This window comes from Lampetra fluviatilis, chromosome 33 (genome assembly GCF_964198595.1).
Source record: "Lampetra fluviatilis chromosome 33, kcLamFluv1.1, whole genome shotgun sequence".
Taxonomy (NCBI): Eukaryota; Metazoa; Chordata; class Hyperoartia; order Petromyzontiformes; family Petromyzontidae; genus Lampetra; species Lampetra fluviatilis.
The window spans coordinates 11,565,390-11,590,049 of record NC_136307.1 but is presented as its reverse complement, the minus strand read 5'-3'; the positions used below and the strand labels follow the sequence as shown (position 1 = coordinate 11,590,049).

Below are 24,660 nucleotides of genomic sequence, written 5' to 3'. Positions count from 1 at the left end.
GCCACCACCGGGCGACGGCTCTCACAGCCCCCGCACACTCTCCCTCCCTCCTCTCTCACGCAAATTCGTGAAGCGTTCCTCTCTCTCAAACTCTCTCTCTCTCAAACTCTCTCTCTCTCTCGCTTTTACACCCTCCTGCTCTCACACTCTCACAGCACCCGCACACTTTCTCTCAAACTCTCTCAAACTCTCTCCCTTCCACACTCTCTCGCTCTCAAACTCTCCCACACACCCTCGCTCTTACACTCTCTCGGGCTCACACTCTCCCACACACTCTCTCCCACACATTCTCACTCGCTCACACTCTCACACTGTGTACCATGCTCCAACCTCTATGCTCCCCCTGAGTTCACGTAACCCGCACAGACCAGCGTGGCGAACACCCGCACGCTCTGGTCACAAACAACCCGCATGGCGTGCGGTGGGGGGAGGCCCTCATCCAGCAGTGGAGTGACAGAGTGCGCATGTATGGGGAGCGGTGGTGCACTGGTTAGCACACTGCGGTACGAACCCGGCGACCCGAGTTCAATTCCCGCTCACGGCCAACATCAGTGACCATTATCTGAACCAGTGCTGGGCCTCCCCTAGGTGGACTCAGCCTCAAATGAGTAGCTGGTGCGATGTGTAAACATCGCCGGGCGTGGTGCTGGCGACCCACCCCCTCGTGTGCAGTGCCGGCCTTCATAGGTGCTCGCTAACAGCACTTGCCCCTGTTAAGGCAATGCTGGGAAGCTTTGTCAGTGTGAGTAAATCTGCACCCGTGTGTTGTGCGCGTCTCTCCTTTATTTTGCCACGAAATGGCCACGTGTTGTCTCGCTCAATGAAGCCAATCCCGCTCGCAGCTAACATCAGTAGCGAGCGAAATCTCAACCGGTCCTACCCCCGCAGCCCCCCTTCCTCACCCACCCCGCCCTCTTCACCAACTGTCCAACGTGGTGAAGTATGGTCAAACGCATCCCCATGACCGACACGCCGCGGCAGGGCAAACCTGACGATCGCACCGTCGTTACTGTCACGGCACTCGACCCGTGTCACCGCATTCGACGATCGCGTTAAATGTCACCGTGGCGTCCCCAAAATGCTATATCAGTGCACCCTGACCATCACCTTTGAAGTATTTCTTGTTTAATTTGCGAAGCTTCAAACCTCCCGCGCTCGCCAGTGTGGAGCGCACGTCCCACGCAGGAGGCGCGTGGCGTTCGATTGATATTCGCCTTTCGCTGATTGTCAACGCCAATTAACCCTCAGAGACCGCCCCTCTACCGATGGGGGGGGGGGGGGGAGTTCCTTCTTCACGGGGGCGACTGCCACCTCCAGATGAACCCACGCGTGAGGAGGCCCGGTGTGGAGTCGTGAGTCACGGATGAGGATCGACGTCCACTCCGTGAGCTCCTGACGCCGCGTGCCTCTTGACGAGATCACTCGGTGATGGAGTCGCCTTCACAGGGGCCACCGCGGACGGTAGTAGAGGAGGTTCCCCACCCCCCACCCTCCCCCCTCTCCCCGTCTCCCGCGGCTCAGCTGACCGGCGGGGTCCGCGTCTCGCTCCCGCGGGGTCTCTGTGGGCGGCAAGGGGACGCGAGGTTGTTAGTGACCCCCCCCCCCCCCAATCCTCCCCGTGAAGGGGGTCTCCTCACCTTGCTCGTCTCGGAGTCCCTCGACCAGGACTGGGGCCCAATGGGCGTGCGTGGTGTCACGTAGGGGCCTCCCCGTTGGGTGGACTCGTGGGTGACTTTCGAAGCTACAATGGGCGACTCAGACGAGACCCATCGTAGGTCAAGAGGTCATGTCCACGTGTTCCATCCCGAAGACACAGAACTGAACTCCTTTCCAACTCCAAAGGGAGGTTTATTTTTAAATTGCCACCACGTATAGACCCTCATCAACGCCTGGACGTGAATGCACAACACCTGTGCCATCTTGACCCGCAAAGCCTGAACAGAGACTCTTTAACATCTGGGCATACAGATTAAAATTTTCATGCTTGGGTGCTTGCTTTAATGCCTCATCATCTCGAAGCACCTGACCCTACATTTCGTCTCAAACATTCCATTGAAGGTTCTCCTAAATCTGGCGAAATGTTGGGATTGTGGTCTGGGGTTTGGAGACCAAACGGATTGATTTATATTAATTTATTTTCTCTATGTCATGATAATTTTCTTGTATTGTGCATTTTTTAATCGTTATTTATGTATTAATATTTTAGTTTGAGATTTGCTAAGGAGTGGAGTTTCGTTTTTGTATCATTTGTGTAAGGGACTAGCTAATTGATGTGCAGCGTTGTGGGATGCAATTGCATGAATGGCGCTCTATAAAATGAAATTATGACTATTATTGCCGGTGGGCAGCAGTCCCTATGCGTCACGAGGTGTTACGCAGCGCCATCCCGCAACTGGGTTTAGTCGCACGACCCCGGACAGCACAGGGGGCCCTCAGAAGCAGCTGGATGCCCGAGGCCACAAAACACCGCGTGGCGCCGCCTGTGGTAGCTACGCTGCACGTGGCTGCCTGTGACCCAGCACTGTGGAGGCAGCAGCGCAGGTTGGTGGATCACCGCATGCAGATTTCGTAAAACTCCCTTCCCGTAGGTGGGTGTGGAGAAGGTGCCATACCCTTACCCGCCAGGAGAAGGCGGTACAGCAAGTGGACTAATCGTAATCTGTTTCCATCTGTACGGGGATAGATTACGCAAGGCGTGGGTTTTCTCCAGGTGCTCCGGTTTCCTCTGATGTGAATAATAAACACGACTCATTATTAATTTGCTAAATTAAAAACCCATTGCTAAACCCTTCTGAAAAAGACTATCACGCATCAGCGTGGCTCTCCTGGATAAATAAGTAAATTATTAACAACAAAACCCTGGCCCATTGTAGAGCACTGGTCATCGGAGAATCGCCCGGGGCGCATTTCCCCTTTTGGCCGCACGTGAGGGGCTTCCCAGGCCTCTTGCCTTGAGCGTGAGGCCCTGACTCATGGAGAAGCTGTAGGTGCAGGCCACGTGGCTGTTGCGTGGGGCCGAGCGCGAGGCCCTGGGCAGGTGGAACTCGGTGGGCGGCGCCGCGGCATCCCGGAACATCGCCAGCCTCTGCCTGAGCACCGTCTGCAACCGTGGCTCTGCGAGGCGGGCAGGCGGCGGGGGGGGAGGGGGGCGGCACAGGTAGCGGTGGTGAGGGAGATGGAGCGCGGCGTGGGTCGCGTCGGGGCCTGCGGTTGCTCCGCGGTGGAGACTGGAGGCCGCGGCTTTCACGTGACAGCTGGCGGTCGCTTCATCGAGCGGAATCAAGCATCGCGTGACGCGGCATGCCGCGTCGCGTGGGCAGGAAACGACGATTTGTGCAGGTTACACGGCACGTGACATACAGACGACGTTTCGTCGAGCGTGATGGATCGGACAAAAAACTGTACAAAACGAAACGGCACAAACGAGAGACAACATATGCTCTGTTGGCACCTCCGATTAGCGCGGTTGGCTGTGTACCGTGCGAAAGAAGCTCCAGGCCTCACGACCGTGGGGGAAATCCAGGTTTCCTCATTCTCCAATCTCCAATCGCCGGGGGGTGCGACGAGCGACCACTTCAGCCACACACCGCCCTTTCACCACCCCCCTCCCCAGCCCTGCTCCTTTGACAACCCACAATACTCCGGTTTTCCACTCCACATTTAGAAACATGTATCGTTTAGAGTATTTGGCTGCTGTACATTTCTGCGTGATAAGCCACTTCGTTAAGCTATCGTTTGTGGCCAGGTCGCTTCTGAACAAGAGCTGTATAGCTCAGTGGGCCTTGCCTGGTAAAATAAAAAAAAAGTTTAGTTTAATTTAGGTCATGCACAATTGGCTGGCTGGCGGTCGCTGTGCAGTACGCCCATTGGCTCTCGATAGACCTGGAGCGACAAGCGGGGGGGGGGGCGGTGGGTCACGGCGAGCGGGCGACGCACCAGGCAGGCCGCTGGCGCTGTGCGGGATGCGGCCCTCGCGGGCAAACCCCGCCCAGAAGGGCAGGAGCTCGTGGAAGACTGCATTCTGGGCCTCGTCGAACACGCGCGGGGCCAGCTGCTCGGGCCGGGCCAGGCACGCCTGGGCAGCCGCCCTCACGGCCTCCGCCTGCTCCGGAGAGATGTCCACCTGGGAGCACGCGCCAGGGTTAGGGGTGGAGTTGCCGGACGAGCGACGGGACGCCGCCGTGTTGGGGCCTCCACTCCTCGTCTACTCACAGGTAAGTAAACGGATAACAGCTAGAGGCGCAGCCTCGCAATTGCTCGTTCGCATCACCGCCGGCTGAAAACCCCCCACTAGAGGGCCAGCAGAGTCCTGACATGACTCGGAAGGCAGGGAGCGCAGCAATAAAGAGGATCTCGCCCATCCTGATGTCAGCATTTCACCGATCCCCAGGTGCGACTCGGAGCATCAGGTGCCAGTTGCAGCAGCTCAAACCCATGCAGACAAATCATCAACACCTCGTCCCCCGCAGACGCGCTCCGGAGGCCTCTTCTCTGCCTCATCTGCGCTACCCACCCACCTCTGTGCACCGTCAACATGACACTACACAGTCTGGAGCTTTCTTACTCTGCGAAATCGCCCAGATTGGCTCATGGGGTTGTGGGATCACCCAAGGATGAGAGATCTTGAGTTGCCCTCACGACATCCTGATACTCCTGCTTCTCCCACCCCCCGATCCCCCATGCCCCCCCCACCTGAAGCGTGGGCTCGAGGCGAGATTTGATGAAGCAGTCGAGGATGATGCGAATCTTCTTGCGCAGAAGGACGTGGTCGGGGTCGGCGTGGTGTGCGTTCTTGAACTTCTGCACCTCAAGGTAGAAGAGGAGGTCTCGTTCGGCGCGGGGCCGCCCGGCCTCGGCCCCAAGCTCTTGCAGGCGCTGTAGGAAGCCGAGCAGCTCCGGCGTGAGGCCACCCTCTGCGGCTTGCGCCAGCGCCGTGCGGAACGCCGCCTTGTCGGCCGCGCTCGGGTCGGCCCGTGCCGCCCGGCCTCCCAGGGGCCCTGCCCGCGCCCTCCACCTCCTGGCCAGCAGCATGGAGGCCGCCCCGCGGATGAGGCCATCCCAGGCCTCGGGGTCCTCCAAACCCACGCCGCCACCGCCACCACCGCCGCCGCCGCGGCGCTTGAGCTCCGAGCTCATCCCGGCCCAGAAGGAGCTCAGCGATGGCCACAGGATCCCGCCGAGGGCCTCGGCGGCCCGGGAAGCCGTGGCGTCCGTGAGACCGGCGGCGCCGGATCGGTCGCACTCGGCCTGCAGCGCGCCCAGCAGCTCGTCGGACAGAGGCACGACGGCGCGCGAGGCCGGCGAGAGGTACGACTCGGTCAGGGCGGTCAGGGCGCAGCGTCTCGCCCGCGCTCCCCGGGCCGCCAGGTGGTCCCAGAGCGCCGACAGCATTCCCAGGCAGTGCCGCAGCGTGGCCGGCTCTGTCTCCTTCAAGAACCTCCCGAAGGCCGCGCGCATCATCTTGTTGTGCAGCAGGGCCCGCAGGTGCGGCACGGCGTCGGCCTCCACCAGCGCCTTCAGATCGAAGTGGACGCCGCCGCTCTCCTCCACGGCGCCGGCCTCGCGCGGAGGTCGCGGGCGAGGCCGGGTTCGCCCGCGTCGCCCGCGGACCCGGCTGGGGCCCGAGGTCCCCTCTGCACTCCTCCTGGCGCTGCTCCTGATGACAGGGAGGTGGGGAGGGGGGCAGGGGAGCGCAATGGGGGTCGTGGACGCACACAGGTGTCTCAATCATCGGTGCAATGACCATGGTAGAGATTCAGTCGCGCTTGTGATGGCCTACGATTAGGACCGTTGGCTACGTATGGTGCGACGGAAGTTCAACATACATACATAGACGTTGGGGTGATTGACTTTTTATTTGCGCTTAGGGTGAAAGCATTTCTACATTTGTTCCATCTGCCTGTAACGCGCGGTGGGTGGGGAGAGGGCGGTCACGGTAACTATCATGAGGATGAGCCGATACGAACGAATTTCTCTGCTGAGGTCACACTGCTATTTTATCCTTGCACATGATGGCAGCAGCGACATGTGCGGGAGTTAGAAGTCACTGTGGAGGTCTGTTGGCCACGATGAGAGGGCTTCAGCAGGGAGAGAGAGTTTGTGTAGTTCTGCTGTTCCTCCTTCATTGACGGAGGGCAGACTCCAGTGGTTGACTTTATGGTCCATATTTTGTCGCGATTAGGGACTCGCGCGAGAGAAAGCCGGACAAAACTTTCGGAGGGCTTTGTGCCCAAACCTTTGGAGATACAAATCACGGTAGAAACGACCGTTTGCAAAGGATTTTTGTCCCAACGGCCGCTCGGAGCGCTGTTTGGACAGCGTCGCAAGCAGCCGCACGTGTAGATGCCCTCCACCATCCGTGTGTGCGCATGATTACATTTCGACTGGAGCACGGTGAGCAGAAAGCTAAATGAGCATTACTACTATAATAGCCCAGAAATGTGTGTAACGCGCGTGACGTCACTCCACATGCCGCACCTCCCCCCCCCGTCATTAATAATAAAATAATCATGAGCGGCTGCGTTTTTACACTCACGCGGAAGAAGGTCGAGCGGAAAGATATATTTTTTGCAAAGTCGCTTTACAGAAAGTGAGGTCAAAAATACGTCTACGCAGCACAGTGCTACATCCGTACGTGACGTCACTGCAAAAGAGCCCCCCCCCCCCCTCCCATCATTACTATCATAAGCAATAAAACATTTTACGCAAATTCGCTTTCAATTAGACGTTTCTTTATTTAAAGTTAATGAAATAAATAATTATCCGCAACAACAAAGTGTATTTGGTGTAAATTTCGATTTAAAGCTTTCGTGACTGCAGGGATTCATCTTCTTGGTTCTTTCGGTAAAGTCACGTAGAAGGGAAGTAATAAAATATTATGTTTTATTTTTATTATTTTATTACTTCCCTTCTACGTGTTTTACCGAAAGAACCAAGAAGATGTATTTGGTGTCTTTATTTATTTCTTCAGCACTTGAAACAAAAGGTAAGTCAAATTTTTGCTTCTAAATTATGATCAAATATATACATTTCTCTGTGATTTTCCAGACATTGTATCGAATTCAAATTGATTACAACCCCAGCGAGCGAAAGCAGAATAAACTAACGTATCAGAGCAGTGATTTGGAACTAATTGAAGGTGAGTTTTAAATGCAGAAGTGAGGTGTTTTATTACGTAGTTTTGTGCAAGAATCACTGTACAAGAGATTCACACTAAATATCGTATACCGACGGTTTCATTTTTTAAGTTAAGAAAAATGTATTTACGTGCAACAATTCCTAAAGAAAATTACAAACACACAAGAAAACGTGAATGTACATCTTTAATATTACAGCGTCTGTCCTAGGACGGGCAAAAGGCTAACTGAAGGTCAGTTAAATACAGTGCTACAGTGACATGAAGTGAGGTGTTTTATGACATAGTTTGTGCAAGCATTACTGATATTAATACAATACTACAGTGAAATCCAGTGAAGCGTTTGATGACATCGTTTTGTGCAAGATTCACTCCCATTAATACAGTGCTACAGTGAAATGCAGTTAAGTGTATGATGCCATTCTTTCGTGCAATATTCACTGCCATTAAATTTACACAAGATACAATGAAACTCTGCTAAAAAAATTCGTAAATATTACAGCTTCTGTCCTAGGACGGGAAAAGGGCTAGTTCACTGTATTCATTGAAAACATCAACACACACCGTCGCCTCCACCGTGACCTCACCTCTCACCGTGACCTCACCTGTTGGAGCGGCCGGGTTCCGAGTCGGAGAGAACCTCGTAGGAGTCCCCCAGGTCCGCGCAAAACCTGCACCGCACATCCACATGTATGTAAATGTTTGTATGTTGTACCTATGTTGAACTTTTTATGCACCGTACATAGTCAACCGTGCTACTCGGAGGTGCGGGGGATGGACAGCAAACTAAACACAAAAAGCATTTATGAATAAATTAGTTTTCAATTTAGATTTATAAGTGCATAGCTCCAGTCGCATCCTAATATCAGAAGGAAGAGCATTCCAGACGGCCGCAGAAGAGCATCTGAAAGCACATGATGCAGTGACCGTCTTTGATGGCTAGCCAAAAGCCGCCACTGCGAGGATGACCGGAGTTCACGTGATGGTTTATGCTCCTAACGAGATCAGTAAGATATTGTGATTTATTTGTGGCAAGCACATCCACACACACATTCACACAACTGCCATCACATCCTCCATCGCGTGGCTGTGTGGCGCCATCACCACCTGCAATGTGGCTCAAGCAGCCACTATGAAGATCAGCAAGAGGAGGGGTTTGGACCAAGGTCATAGCTTGGCTTATGGTTCGAGTTTGGATGAGGTCTAGGATCAGGGTTAGTGTTTGGGTCAGGGTCAAGGATGGGGTTAGAGTTATGTTCATGGATCGGGTTGTGGTCAAGGTCTATTATTAGGTCTAGGGTAGTTGAGATTTCGGGTCAAATGTAGTCAGAGATAGAGTCATATCGAGGGCTAGGGTCTGGTCTAAAGTTAAGTTAATTGTCAAAGACAGTAGTTTTTTTATGGTCAATTCTAGGGTTCAGGTCTAGGGTGAGGGTTCGGGTCATTGCTACGGTTTGGTAGAGGGTTAAGTCTCGAGTGAGCGTTGATGTCCGCTCGAGGCTGAGCGCCATCTCTCCGTGCACATGGAGGCGCCGCGTCACGTGGCACTCACTGGAGGAACGTGTGGATGTCCAGACGGTAGAACTCGACCCAGGCCTGGCTCAGGCTGCGCGTGGCCTCGTTCAGGGCCCCCTCAAACATGCCCAGGTCCACGGTCTCGTCGCCCCGCCCGGCCTGCAAGGCCCCCCGCAGTGCAGACACCAATGCCTGGTCCCACGGCTCACAGCCTAGGCCGCAGAGACACGGGAGGTCCACGCCGCATGCACTCTTAAGAGTCTTGACGCGAGCGCAAGTTACGTTAGCGGGCTCCTATTAAGATTAGAGACGTCCCATTTCCTGGGTTTTCTCGTGCCCCAGCCGGGTAACTCCCTCTGCATGGAGCAGGGGTGTGGTGACACGGGGACACGGTAACATGGGAACAGCGAGATGGAGAGACATGAGATTACGGGGGCATGGGGATAGGGAGACAGAGAGACATGGAGACGTGGCGACATTGGGGCATAGAGATAGGGGCACACATTGGGACGTGAGGAAACAGAGACGTGGAAACATGGGGAGACGTGGAAACGCACGTGGCGCGGGGCGCACCTGTGCTGCAGGGCGCGTTGGGAGCCAGGTAGGTGTTGTAGATGTCCCAGGCCGCCAGGGCGCTGGCCCTGGGCCGCTCCCAGGGCCCAGGGGCCGCCCCCTCGGCGAGCCGCGCCATCTCCAGCCACAGCAGCAGCCGGTGCAGCATGGATCGGTCCTCCCACCTGGGCACCCACGCCAACACGCCACAGCGGACAGGACGGCGTGCAGGTGAGTCTACCTGTGCACAATCCTTCCTCTCCACCAGTGTGTCTGTCTGTGACCTGTCCACGAATGAGGTCTACTGGACATCTGTGAAACTCCTGGACATCTGTGAAAAAGAGCTTTATAACTCATCGGATTCCTCCAGTATAAATACATATTTTAAGTTAACCTGTCCACTAGCATGTCAGCTGGAGGTGGAATCGTGGGTGAAGGTGTAAGTGGAGGGAGGGGTTAAACTCCCACTGAATATCTTCCGGGTCACCGGTGGACTGGAATATAGCACGTGACCAACAGGCGCAGCCATTGCGAGAAGTCAACTTAATTTGGAGTGCTCGGTGCTAGTCGCAGTGTCTGGGCCACTCCAGCCCATGATCCTTGGGGTGCAGTTGCGCTGCCTGCACACTCGATAGCTACCCCACTGGCTGCAGATGTAGGTACAGGTGGACGTGCTGATTAATAGTAATCAGCTCATCTCTCAAAGAGAGAAGACGACTCAGAGGCGCTCGGAGGAACCACAGACGAGTCACGTGGTGACTGCTTTGCCAACAAATTGGTGCCAATTTTTATTACCAAGCTCTGCAGTCCTCTATACATTAAGGTGTTTTATCGGCCGGAGCAACCGGACAAAACCCACGCATGCAAGGGGGAAACACTCTATCCCATACAGAGAGAAGAAGCTGAGTCCACATTTTTTGCTGAACAGCATTTCAACGACAGAGTGAGGATATGGCTCCTCCTCGATGCCCACGGGAAAGGAGTTTTGCAACATTTGCGCGGTGATCCACCAACCCTCGCCACCTTTAGCGCTAAATTACAGGCCACGTGCATCGTAGCCGCCAGTGCCCGGCTGAAACGAGTGGCCCATTAGGATGGCAGGAGCCACGGAGCTGTGTCCGTGGGCTGTGGCACAGGTGAGCCCGATCCCCCCGTGCTCCCTCCCTCACTCGGCCAGGTAGTACAGGAAGGGACCCCCCGCCTCGGGGTCCATGCGCAGCACGAGCAGGAAAGGCTCGGCGAGGTGGGGGGGGGCTGGCGCGGAGGGGGAGGCGGAGACGAAGCGAGCGGAGCCAACGCGGCCGTCCATGGCGCCCGGAGAGCTGCCCTGCACGCGGGGCGACTCATTAGTACACAGACTCACTAGTACACAGACTCACTAGTACACAGACTAACTGGTACACAGACTCATTAGTACTCAGACTCACTAGTACACAGACTCACTGGTACACAGACTCACTGGTACACAGACTCACTAGTACTCAGACTCACTGGTACACAGACTCACTAGTACACAGACTCACTGGTACTCAGACTCACTGGTACACAGACTCACTAGTACACAGACTCACTAGTACTCAGACTCACTGGTACACAGACTCACTAGTACACAGACTCACTAGTACTCAGACTCACTAGTACTCAGACTCACTGGTACACAGACTCACTAGTACACAGACTCACTGGTACTCAGACTCACTGGTACACAGACTCATTAGTACACAGACTCACTGGTACACAGACTCACTAGTACACAGACTCACTAGTACACAGACTCACTCACTGGTACACAGACTCATTAATACACAGACTCACTAATACACAGACTCACTGGTATACAGACTCACTGGTACACAGACTCACTAGTACACAGACTCACTGGTACACAGACTCACTCACTGGTACACAGACTCATTAGTACTCAGACTCACTGGTACACAGACTCACTACAGACTCACTGGTACACAGACTCACTGGTACTCAGACTCACTGGTACACAGACTCACTACAGACTCACTGGTACACAGACTCACTGGTACACAGACTCACTAGTACACAGACTCACTAGTACACAGACTCACTGGTACACAGACTCACTAGTACACAGTCTCACTGGTACACAGACTCACTAGTACACAGACTCACTGGTACTCAGACTCACTGGTACACAGACTCACTACAGACTCACTAGTACATAGACTCACTGGTACACAGACTCACTGGTACACAGACTCACTAGTACACAGACTCACTGGTACACAGACTCACTGGTACACAGACTCACTAGTACACAGACTCACTAGTACACAGACTCACTCACTGGTACACAGACTCACTGGTACACAGACTCACTGGTACACAGACTCACTGCAGACTCACTGCAGACTCACTGGTACACAGACTCACTACAGACTCACTAGTACACAGACTCACTGGTACTCAGACTCACTGGTACACAGACTCACTACAGACTCACTAGTACACAGACTCACTGGTACTCAGACTCACTACAGACTCACTAGTACACAGACTCACTGGTACTCAGACTCACTGGTACACAGACTCACTACAGACTCACTAGTACACAGACTCACTACAGACTCACTAGTACATAGACTCACTGGTACACAGACTCACTGGTACACAGACTCACTACAGACTCACTAGTACACAGACTCACTGGTACTCAGACTCACTAGTACACAGACTCACTACAGACTCACTAGTACACAGACTCACTGGTACACAGACTCACTGGTACACAGACTCACTACAGACTCACTAGTACATAGACTCACTGGTACCCAGACTCACTAGTATACATACTCACTGGTACTCAGACTCACTGGTACACAGACTCACTAGTACACAGACTCACTAGTACTCAGACTAACTGGTACACAGACTCACTAGTACACAGACTCACTGGTACACAGACTCACTAGTACTCAGACTCACTGGTACACAGACTCACTAGTACACAGACTCACTGGTACTCAGACTCACTGGTACACAGACTCACTAGTACACAGACTCACTAGTACTCAGACTCACTGGTACACAGACTCACTAGTACACAGACTCACTAGTACTCAGACTCACTAGTACTCAGACTCACTGGTACACAGACTCACTAGTACACAGACTCACTGGTACTCAGACTCACTGGTACACAGACTCATTAGTACACAGACTCACTGGTACACAGACTCACTAGTACACAGACTCACTAGTACACAGACTCACTCACTGGTACACAGACTCATTAATACACAGACTCACTAATACACAGACTCACTGGTATACAGACTCACTGGTACACAGACTCACTAGTACACAGACTCACTGGTACACAGACTCACTCACTGGTACACAGACTCATTAGTACTCAGACTCACTGGTACACAGACTCACTACAGACTCACTGGTACACAGACTCACTGGTACTCAGACTCACTGGTACACAGACTCACTACAGACTCACTGGTACACAGACTCACTGGTACACAGACTCACTAGTACACAGACTCACTAGTACACAGACTCACTGGTACACAGACTCACTAGTACACAGTCTCACTGGTACACAGACTCACTAGTACACAGACTCACTGGTACTCAGACTCACTGGTACACAGACTCACTACAGACTCACTAGTACATAGACTCACTGGTACACAGACTCACTGGTACACAGACTCACTAGTACACAGACTCACTGGTACACAGACTCACTGGTACACAGACTCACTAGTACACAGACTCACTAGTACACAGACTCACTCACTGGTACACAGACTCACTGGTACACAGACTCACTGGTACACAGACTCACTGCAGACTCACTGCAGACTCACTGGTACACAGACTCACTACAGACTCACTAGTACACAGACTCACTGGTACTCAGACTCACTGGTACACAGACTCACTACAGACTCACTAGTACACAGACTCACTGGTACTCAGACTCACTACAGACTCACTAGTACACAGACTCACTGGTACTCAGACTCACTGGTACACAGACTCACTACAGACTCACTAGTACACAGACTCACTACAGACTCACTAGTACATAGACTCACTGGTACACAGACTCACTGGTACACAGACTCACTACAGACTCACTAGTACACAGACTCACTGGTACTCAGACTCACTAGTACACAGACTCACTACAGACTCACTAGTACACAGACTCACTGGTACACAGACTCACTGGTACACAGACTCACTACAGACTCACTAGTACATAGACTCACTGGTACCCAGACTCACTAGTATACATACTCACTGGTACTCAGACTCACTGGTACACAGACTCACTACAGACTCACTGGTACACAGACTCACTGGTACACAGACTCACTAGTACACAGACTCACTACAGACTCACTAGTACATAGACTCACTAGTACATAGACTCACTGGTACACAGACTCACTAGTACACAGACTCACTGGTACACAGACTCACTCACTGGTACACAGACTCATTAGTACACAGACTCACTGGTACACAGACTCACTGGTACACAGACTCACTAGTACACAGACTCACTAGTACACAGACTCACTCACTGGTACACAGACTCACTAGTACACAGACTCACTCACTGGTACACAGACTCATTAGTACACAGACTCACTGGTACACAGACTCACTGGTACACAGACTCACTCACTGGTACACAGACTCATTAGTACACAGACTCACTGGTACACAGACTCACTAGTACACAGACTCACTGGTACACAGACTCACTCACTGGTACACAGACTCACTACAGACTCACTGGTACACAGACTCACTGGTACACAGACTCACTAGTACACAGACTAACTGGTACACATACTCACTGGTACACAGACTCACTGGTACTCAGACTCACTGGTACACAGACTCACTACAGACTCACTAGTACACAGACTCACTGGTACACAGACTCACTACAGACTCACTAGTACATAGACTCACTGGTACTCAGACTCACTGGTACACAGACTCACTACAGACTCACTAGTACACAGACTCACTGGTACACAGACTCACTGGTACACAGACTCACTAGTACACAGACTCACTGGTACACAGACTCACTCACTGGTACACAGACTCATTAGTACACAGACTCACTGGTACACAGACTCACTGGTACACAGACTCACTGGTACACAGACTCACTAGTACACAGACTCACTGGTACACAGACTCACTCACTGGTACACAGACTCACTACAGATTCACTGGTACACAGACTCACTGGTACACAGACTCACTAGTACACAGACTAACTGGTACACATACTCACTGGTACACAGACTCACTGGTACTCAGACTCACTGGTACACAGACTCACTACAGACTCACTAGTACACAGACTCACTGGTACATAGACTCACTGGTACACAGACTCACTACAGACTCACTAGTACATAGACTCACTGGTACTCAGATTCACTGGTACACAGACTCACTCACTGGTACACAGACTCACTGGTACACAGACTCACTACAGACTCACTGGTACACAGACTCACTGGTACACAGACTCACTGGTACTCAGACTCACTGGTACACAGACTCACTACAGACTCACTAGTACATAGACTCACTGGTACACAGACTCACTGGTACACAGACTCACTAGTACACAGACTCACTGGTACACAGACTCACTAGTACACAGACTCACTAGTACACAGACTCACTCACTGGTACACAGACTCACTGGTACACAGACTCACTGGTACACAGACTCACTACAGACTCACTAGTACACAGACTCACTACAGAATCACTAGTACATAGACTCACTGGTACACAGACTCACTGGTACACAGACTCACTACAGACTCACTAGTACACAGACTCACTGGTACTCAGACTCACTAGTACACAGACTCACTGGTACTCAGACTCACTGGTACACAGACTCACTACAGACTCACTAGTACACAGACTCACTGGTACTCAGACTCACTACAGACTCACTAGTACACAGACTCACTGGTACTCAGACTCAATGGTACACAGACTCACTACAGACTCACTAGTACACAGACTCACTACAGACTCACTAGTACATAGACTCACTGGTACACAGACTCACTGGTACACAGACTCACTACAGACTCACTAGTACACAGACTCACTGGTACTCAGACTCACTAGTACACAGACTCACTACAGACTCACTAGTACACAGACTCACTGGTACACAGACTCACTGGTACACAGACTCACTACAGACTCACTAGTACATAGACTCACTGGTACTCAGACTCACTAGTATACATACTCACTGGTACTCAGACTCACTGGTACACAGACTCACTACAGACTCACTGGTACACAGACTCACTGGTACTCAGACTCACTGGTACACAGACTCACTAGTACACAGACTCACTAGTACACAGACTCACTACAGACTCACTAGTACATAGACTCACTGGTACACAGACTCACTGGTACACAGACTCACTAGTACACAGACTCACTACAGACTCACTAGTACATAGACTCACTAGTACATAGACTCACTGGTACACAGACTCACTAGTACACAGACTCACTGGTACACAGACTCACTCACTGGTACACAGACTCATTAGTACACAGACTCACTGGTACACAGACTCACTGGTACACAGACTCACTAGTACACAGACTCACTAGTACACAGACTCACTCACTGGTACACAGACTCACTAGTACACAGACTCACTCACTGGTACACAGACTCACTGGTACACAGACTCACTGGTACACAGACTCACTCACTGGTACACAGACTCATTAGTACACAGACTCACTGGTACACAGACTCACTAGTACACAGACTCACTGGTACACAGACTCACTCACTGGTACACAGACTCACTACAGACTCACTGGTACACAGACTCACTGGTACACAGACTCACTAGTACACAGACTAACTGGTACACATACTCACTGGTACACAGACTCACTGGTACTCAGACTCACTGGTACACAGACTCACTACAGACTCACTAGTACACAGACTCACTGGTACACAGACTCACTACAGACTCACTAGTACATAGACTCACTGGTACTCAGACTCACTGGTACACAGACTCACTACAGACTCACTAGTACACAGACTCACTACAGACTCACTGGTACACAGACTCACTGGTACACAGACTCACTGGTACACAGACTCACTAGTACACAGACTCACTGGTACACAGACTCACTCACTGGTACACAGACTCACTGGTACACAGACTCACTGGTACACAGACTCACTAGTACACAGACTCACTGGTACACAGACTCACTCACTGGTACACAGACTCACTACAGACTCACTGGTACACAGACTCACTGGTACACAGACTCACTGGTACACAGACTCACTAGTACACAGACTAACTGGTACACATACTCACTGGTACACAGACTCACTGGTACTCAGACTCACTGGTACACAGACTCACTACAGACTCACTAGTACACAGACTCACTGGTACATAGACTCACTGGTACACAGACTCACTACAGACTCACTAGTACATAGACTCACTGGTACTCAGATTCACTGGTACACAGACTCACTCACTGGTACACAGACTCACTGGTACACAGACTCACTACAGACTCACTGGTACACAGACTCACTGGTACACAGACTCACTACAGACTCACTGGTACACAGACTCACTGGTACACAGACTCACTACAGACTCACTGGTACACAGACTCACTGGTACACAGACTCACTGGTACACAGACTCACTACAGACTCACTGGTACACAGACTCACTGGTACACAGACTCACTACAGACTCACTGGTACACAGACTCACTGGTACACAGACTCACTACAGACTCACTGGTACACAGACTCACTGGTACACAGACTCACTACAGACTCACTGGTACACAGACTCACTGGTGCACAGACTCACTAGTACACAGACTCACTGGTACACAGACTCACTGGTACACAGACTCACTACAGACTCACTGGTACACAGACTCACTACAGACTCACTGGTACACAGACTCACCAGTACACAGACTCACTGGTACACAGACTCACTGGTACACAGACTCACTACAGACTCACTGGTACACAGACTCACTGGTACTCAGACTCACTAGTACACAGACTCACTGGTACACAGACTCACGAGTGCAAACACAAAGAAAAAGATTCCCCGTATAGCATTTACAGACTGTTGGGGCAAGTGCTGTTAGTGAGCACCTATAAAGGACGATACAGCACACGAGGGGGTGGGTGGCCAACACCACGCCCGGCCGCCTTTGTCTCCCCAGTGACGATGTTTACAAACTGCACCAGATACTCATTGAGGCTGAGTCGACCTAGGCAAGACCCAGGACCAGTTCAGCTAATCGTGAGCGGGAATCGAACTCGGGTCGCCAGGTTCGTAGCGCTAACCGCTACACCACATACACACGTTGACTCACTCGTGCACAGACACGTGAAGTCACGGACGTGCGTGATTGGCTCGCTCATGTACTCTGACCCCTGGACCCATAGTGGAGGGGGGTGGGAGTCCAGGGGGGACCCCGGGGGACCGCTTACATGGGGGATTCGTGGGGCGGGGTCGGGGTCAGGCAGGGGGATGTGGGGGACTTGAGGCCAGAGGTCACCGGGGCCGCAAGGTCGCGTGTCCGGCCTCAACCTGGAACGACACCGGGGTCGCATCTTTGTTCAGTGGGGACGCGAGAACATGGGCACACAGGGACACGGGGACACAGAGACATTGAGCACAGAGACGCAGGGGCAAATGTTGCATCGGTGAGACACTGTCAAATCAGAATTCCTGAGTGTTCCTTGGCTCATGAGGTCACGAGACACGGGAAAGAGGAGCGTGTAGACATGGAGCCCCCCCACCCTCCTCCAAGAGGTGAACACGGGGACATCGAGGTACAGATGGGGCCAAGGGGACACGTGGGTCAGGGGGAATTGTAAGCAACGTGGAGGGGGGGGGGGGTAGGAAGAGGGAATGAGGAGGAAGGGGCGTGGGCCCTGACCCCAGGAGTCGTCTCCGCTCGCGGTGCACGAGGAAGCGTGGCACCCAGTAGACACGCAGGCGGCGCAGCGCCGCGTACTGGGCCCCCGCCAGGAGGGGCAGCCCGGGCCAGGCGCCCCGGCCTCCACACGCCGCCAGCTGGGCCTGCGGGAACCCACGGCGGACGTCGGGGGGGGGGGGGGGGGGGGAGTCAGTGATGCGGTCCCGGCCCCTACCCCTTCCCTGACCGCGCACCCCCTTGATTTAGCAACTCCCCCTCGTCGTCCGTGCCACGGTGGGGTCTCAACGGTCCCCGTCGGAGGGCCCCGCCCCTCCCCGGGGTGGAGTACCTGCGCGTCCGGGGCGACGTGGAACTTGTGCGAGTCCTGCAGGTCCCTGCGTGGGACGAGGGGGGCGTGGGGGGGGGGGGAGATGGGGTAGGGTCAAGGGTCAGCCACTGTTTCTCCCATCCCAAGGAAAATCCTCACTCGACCCCCGATCATCAGCATCATCATTCACGACCTATCCGCTGCTGGCTAAAGGCCTCTCCAAGCCACCGCAAGCTGCCGCGGTCCGGCGAGCTCTCCCGCACCCGAGCTGATCTCATCCCATCCCCACCACCCTGTGGAAGAGTCCTAGAAAGCATCATCATCATCGTCGTCATCACCATCACGTGTGGAGTCTCACCTGTAGAGTTGGGCGTGCAGCTGCCGTGCTCTGCGGGCCCCCCACGGCCCTTCCCCGAGCCCCCCACTCCCCCCGTTGTCACCGTCGGCTTCGGGCTCCACGTCCAGGCACTGGTTGAGCTCCTCGCTCTGGAGCCAGAACTGCAGGAGGTGCCGCCCCGGCGTGGCCTCCAGGAAGCGCTGGAACTGATCCATGCCGCGCTTCTGCAGGGGATGGGAGCGCCGTGTGCCATTCCACGTTACTGTGGCAGGGCCCAGTCACGTGGGTGAGAAGCACACTCACTTCCTGCCATTAGGAGTATGAATGGATGTGTGGGTGAATTTATGAATGGGTGAAAGACTGAGGGACGTAACTGCTTAATAAATGGATTAATTAATTATTGAGTGGGTAAATTAATTAATTAATGAGTGGGTAAATTAATTAATTAATGAGTGGGTTAATTAATTAAAAACATTTGTGGGTGAGTGAAAAAGGTAATTGAATAACTTGATCAATGAATGCCTGAGTGAATGAATTTATGAATAGATGAATTGATGACCAAGTTAACAATTGGCTATAAGGATGGACGAACGAGTAGATGAATGAAAAAGTGACTGAACGAACAAATGAATGAGTGCATTCATTTGTGACCTCACCATCGCCCCGTGACCTCACCGTGCCCAAGGTGCGCTCCTTGACCTCCTGCAAGGTGACGTCGTGCACGGAGGCCGCCCCCTCCCCCTGCCTCCACCCCTCCCCCTCGTCTTCGCCGCCCCCTTCGAAGAGCAGCACGGTGAGACACGGCCCCTCCGGGGGGGCCCCTCTCGTTGGGGGCCAGAGCCCCCCTCCCTCCCCGACGTAGCCGCGCCTGCGTGGAAGTGCACGGAGCACCCGCGTCAGGCTCTCTCCACTGCCGAGTGGAGCCACGTGTGGGGCTCACCTTCCCAGACAAGCTCACCTGCACCCTCACCTGCACCCTCACCTGCACCCACACCTTTACCTGTACCTTCACTTCCACCCTCACCTGCACTCTCACCTGCACTCTCACTTGCACCCTCACCTGCACCTTCACCTGCACCCTCACCTTCACCCTCACCTGCACCCTCACCTGCACCCTCACCTGCACTCTCACCTGCACCCTCACTTGCACCCTCACCTCACCCTCACCTGCACCTTCACCTCACCCTCACCTCACCCTCACTTGCACCCTCACCTGCACTCTCACCTGCACCCTCACTTCACCCTCACTTGCACCCTCACCTGCACTCTCACCTGCACCCTCACCTGCACCCTCACCTGCACCTTGACTTGCACCCTCACCTGCACCCTTAAATCACCTTTACCTGAAACTTCACCTGCACCCTCACCTGTATCTTTACCTGCACGCTCATCTGCCCCTTCACCTGCATCATCACCTGCACCCTCACCTGGACCCTCACCTGTAGAGTTACTGCGCTGTGCCAGTCGTCGTTACCTGTGTGAGCCCCCCCCCCCCTCTATGTTGCTCACGTGGAGTCGGGGGCCGGAGTCTCCTCCCGCGGGGCGAGCAGCTGATCCCTCCACTCGGCCAGGTGAGCGGCCGTGACCCCATCGTCCCCCCAGCCCAGGTGCGAGCTCCCCCCGCGCCCTACAGGGAGAACAGGGGCAGTGCGGTGAGAGGGGGCTGTGCGCGCCTCACCTCACCATCGCTCACCATCACTTCGCCACCACTCACCTCACCATCACTCACCATCACCTCGCCACCACTCACCTTACCATCACTCACCATCCCCTCGCCACCACTCACCTCACCATCACTCACCATCCCCTCGCCACCACTCACCTCACCATCACTCACCATCCCCTCGCCACCACTCACCTTACCATCGCTCACCATCCCCTCGCCATCCCTCACCTCACCTTCACCTGCCACGCGCTACCTCACCATGCCTCGCTCACCATCACCTCACCATCACTCACCATTACCTCACCATCACCATGCCTCGCTCACCATCACCTCACCATCACTCACCATTATCTCACCATCACTCGCCACGCACCACCTCACCTCACCATCGCTCACCATCACCTCACCATCACTCACCATTATCTCACCATCACCACGCCTCGCTCACCATCACCTCACCATCACTCACCATTATCTCACCATCGCTCATCTCGCCATCACTTGCCACGCACCACCTCACCGTGCCTCACTCACCACCTCACCATCACTCGCCACACACCACCTCACCTCACCATCGTTCACCATCCCCTCGCCACCACTCACCATCAATCACCATCCCCTCACCACCACTCACCTCACCATCAATCACCATTACCTCGCCACCACCTCACCTCACCATCACTCACCATTACCTCACCATCGTTCACCATCCCCTCGCCACCACTCACCTCACCACCACTCACCACACCACCTCACCGCACCTCGCTCACCCCCCCCCTTCTCCCCCCCCGCCCCTAATACCAAAGTTGTCGGGAAGGCTGCGCGCTCGGCTGGGGAGCCGCGGCCCCCTCCCCGTCCCCCTCCCTCCGCGCCCCGACGGGGACGACGCCGGGGGGGACGAGGGGCGTGAGGGCGACGAGGAGGAGGCGCGGGGCCCCGGGCCCAGCGAGGGGGGGCGGGAGCCCAGGCTGGAGGCCCCCTCCGACTGGCGGCTGAAGCCGCGCACCCCCCCGCGCCCCCCCTCGCGACGCTCATCCACGCGCCTCAACAGCAGCGTGCCCAGGCGGAACTCGAGCCACAGCCGTGACCTGGGGGGGGGGGGGGGGGTGGAGGAGGGGGGGGGGGCATTTCAACAGGGGGTTGAATCTAAGAACCTAAATCTAGAATCCGAGTTGTGAGTGGGGAGGAGGGGGGAGGGGGGGGGAGGCGCGTCACACAAGGGGGGCGTTTGGGGATAATTCGAACCACAGGGAAAGGGGGGGAGGGGGGGGCATTTTGGTCTAGGCCTCGGGAGGGGGGGGGGGTGCAGAGGGGGCCTCTGGAGTGAGAGTGAGAGGGGGGGCTGTCATTTGGCGACCTCTCATTCACGGTGGAATCCATGTTCCAAACAGGCGCCATGTAGCGGCACCCTCCTGTGGAGGAGTCTTGAGACTCAGGGAGACTTCTCGAGGGCAAGCGAAGGGTGTTAGGGACCACTCGCGGAGCTGTCACGCCGCGCGAAGCGATGGGTGCCTCATTCACACACCTCCTCACACCTCATTCACACATTCCTGACACCTCATTCACACATCTCCAACGCTTCGGAGCCGTGCGGGGCAGAGGATAAACAACGACGGTGATGCGCCAGGAAAAATAAAGTAATTATTCATTTTAGTGTCACCGTTCGTGCAAATTGCATCTCACAATCGCTGAGGCACCACAGACCAAACCGGAAGGTTGCCAGGTGGTAAGCCGGTGCCAACAATTGCTCTGCAGTTCTCTATATATTAAGGTGTTTTCAGTCAATTCGTGAATATCTATGCATGGAGAAAGCCCACGCACGCGAGGGGGCAACACTCTATCCCATCATACCGAAGGGACAGCTGCTATCAGTCCACACTTGGCTGTACTGCACCCTGCCGGCATGTATGTGATCCACCATCCCTCGCTGCCTCCAGAGTGCTGGACTGCAGGTCACGTGCCCAGTCACCACCGCCGGTGCCGCACGCGCCGTTGGGATTGCCGAGTGGCGGCGCGAGGCGCGAGGATGGAGGGAGACGAGGAGCTAGGCTGGACACCGCGTGGACGCTCCGCGCGCTACGGCCTGTCAGAGATCGACGTGCACGGGGCTGCGACGTCAATCCACTGCCGGATGACGGCCTGCCCACCCATGCCTGTGTGGTTCGTGGAGGTTATTTGACCATACTTCCCCACCTTGCGGAGTACGGTACGGACGATGCCGTTTGCTGTGCCGCCCTCTCTTGACGACGTGGCCACGCGGCAGCCTATAGCACCTGTTGAGCATGATGGTCGCTCAGTAAAGCTGACGACGGGGACAGCAGTCGCCAGGAGGTCCCCGACGCTCAAGAGGAGAACCCTCAGCTGGGCGCTGAAGCGTTGGAGAGGAGGAGGGGAGGGGGGGGCATGCCGGGGGCATTCAAGCGAGCGACGCGGAGCGTGCAGATCCCGCTGCCGCGTACAGAGCGACGCTGTGACCCCGTGACCCCGTGACCCCGCGGTGTGGCCGCTGACCGCAGGAAGAGCGGGAGCCGCTGGGACTGGAGCCAGGCGAGAATGCGGCCCCTCTGTGCCTCGGTGGCGCCGTACGGGGGGGTCGGGGCCGGGCCCCCTTCGTCCGCTGCCCCCTCCTGCTCCTCCTCCCCATCCTCCTCCTCCCCCGCCTCCTCCAGGGAGCCCGTGAGGCGGTCATACCTGAGTCGCAGCGGGAAGGCCTGCGGACGTGAGGGCGGGCAAGCACGTCACCGCACAGATCCTCATGGGCAGGACATTCCACATTCCAGTGACGGGGGCCAGGACGGTGGGATCGCTACCCAGGGTGCTGCCGGTGCTACTGAGCCAGGGCCCGTGGGCCGCAATGGGAAGACAAAGCTGACATATGGCACAGCGGCGAGCCGGCGCTTTTACCCAGGAAATTGTCGGACTTGGGCCACCAGTCGTGACGACTCGGAGTGGCTCGGTTGGCTTCACTCCGCAGGGCAGGGGCAGCGTAGAGCTGTAGAATAATGTGCCGCGTGGCTCTCAGCAGGGGTGGGGAACCTTTTTACTGCCTTGGGCCATTTGGATATTTATAACATCATTCGCGGGCCACACAAAATTATCAACTTAAAAATTAGCCCGTTATATTTTGTCAAACATTTAATGAACTCACCCCTAATGCGATGGCTGGAACTGCTTCTCTTTGGGCGAGGCGTGCGATGTTAGCTGGTGTTGATGTTGTTGCTACTCGCAACTGCTTTTCCAGGTTTGCTCCTAGATTTATTGAATTTCGAGTCCCGCCTGCGGTTGCCTTGGCAGGGCCACACCAAATGATTTCGCGGGCCTCACACGACCCTACAGGCGGTGGAGCCCTGGGCCCAAAGAGCTGCGTCGGCACGGTTGAGGTTGAACCCCCCCTCCCCCCCCCGTGGGTGGCGAGAATACTCACGGGCAGGGCCAGGTAGTGGTTGAAGTAGTCGAGGAAGAGGTCGTCAAAGGTCAAGAGCTCCTCCAGGGCCTCGGTCCCTGCGTCAGCCTCTGGGACACGGGGCCGCGGGCAAATGAGACACGCAAACATGGGGACACGGGGAGAGAAGACACGGTGACGTACACACACACACACACGCCGTGTACACACACACGCCGTGTACACACACACACACACCGTGTACATACACACACACACACCGTGTACACACACACACGCCGTGTACACACACACCGTGTACCTACACACACACACACACGCCGTGTACCTACACACACACGCCGTGTACCCACACACGCCGCGGTGTTGGCTCAAGCGGAACGCACCCATGTCGCAATAATTCAGCCACCCCCCAATCGGCCTTCGTTCAATTGCGGGGGGGGGTTCAGATTTTTGGGAGCTTCTACAAACACAGCCCGAGCCCCCCCTACCTCTCGAGACCCCCCCCCCTCTTCATCCCCCCCCCAACCCGTGCCCCCCCCCCCTCCTCGGTGCTGAATTCCTGAGGCCAGAGTCAATATTGACCGCGCCCTGCGCTGCCAAGGACGCGGCTGCGTGCAGAGCACGTGCGCGCCAGCCCCCTTCCTCCTCGACGCTGCACGTTACCACGCACACGGATACACACGCAGAGGCAAACACCCCCCCC

At 54.9% G+C, this 24,660-nt stretch overlaps 2 protein-coding genes across 2 annotated transcripts; both read right to left on the bottom strand.

The window, feature by feature from the left end:
• Nucleotides 1-332: 332 nt before the first annotated feature.
• On the bottom strand, nt 333-20,297 carry RGS22 (regulator of G protein signaling 22). The gene is made up of 16 exons (XM_078871697.1): nt 20,229-20,297; nt 19,836-20,005; nt 19,561-19,753; nt 18,907-19,109; nt 18,570-18,615; nt 18,242-18,384; nt 17,790-17,889; nt 10,372-10,529; nt 9,224-9,387; nt 8,688-8,862; nt 7,741-7,806; nt 4,693-5,656; nt 3,937-4,123; nt 2,926-3,114; nt 1,638-1,741; nt 333-392 (listed from the first exon to the last, which is right to left on the bottom strand). Exons 1-16 carry the CDS (start codon nt 20,295-20,297, stop codon nt 333-335), a joined length of 2,991 nt encoding a protein of 996 aa, XP_078727823.1.
• Nucleotides 20,298-22,908: 2,611 nt separating this feature from the next.
• On the bottom strand, nt 22,909-24,165 carry LOC144943860 (uncharacterized). Its single transcript, XM_078871696.1, has 2 exons — nt 23,976-24,165; nt 22,909-23,262 (listed from the first exon to the last, which is right to left on the bottom strand). The coding sequence occupies exons 1-2, from the start codon at nt 24,102-24,104 to the stop codon at nt 22,909-22,911; spliced, it is 483 nt and encodes a 160-aa protein (XP_078727822.1). The 5' UTR covers nt 24,105-24,165.
• Nucleotides 24,166-24,660: the final 495 nt, after the last annotated feature.

Coding starts and splice junctions, on each gene's coding strand:
- RGS22 (XM_078871697.1), bottom strand. CDS start 20,297: ATGATGCAGGTGAAGGGGCAGATGAGCGTGCAGGTAAAGATACAGGTG. Junction 18,385..18,569: donor ACGTCGCCCCGGACGCGCAG/GTACTCCACCCC, acceptor GGGTTCCCGCAG/GCCCAGCTGGCGGCGTGTGG. Junction 17,890..18,241: donor GAGCGGAGACGACTCCTGGG/GTCAGGGCCCAC, acceptor GTGTCGTTCCAG/GTTGAGGCCGGACACGCGAC.
- LOC144943860 (XM_078871696.1), bottom strand. CDS start 24,104: ATGTTTGCGTGTCTCATTTGCCCGCGGCCCCGTGTCCCAGAGGCTGAC. Junction 23,263..23,975: donor ACCACTACCTGGCCCTGCCC/GTGAGTATTCTC, acceptor TCACGTCCGCAG/GCCTTCCCGCTGCGACTCAG.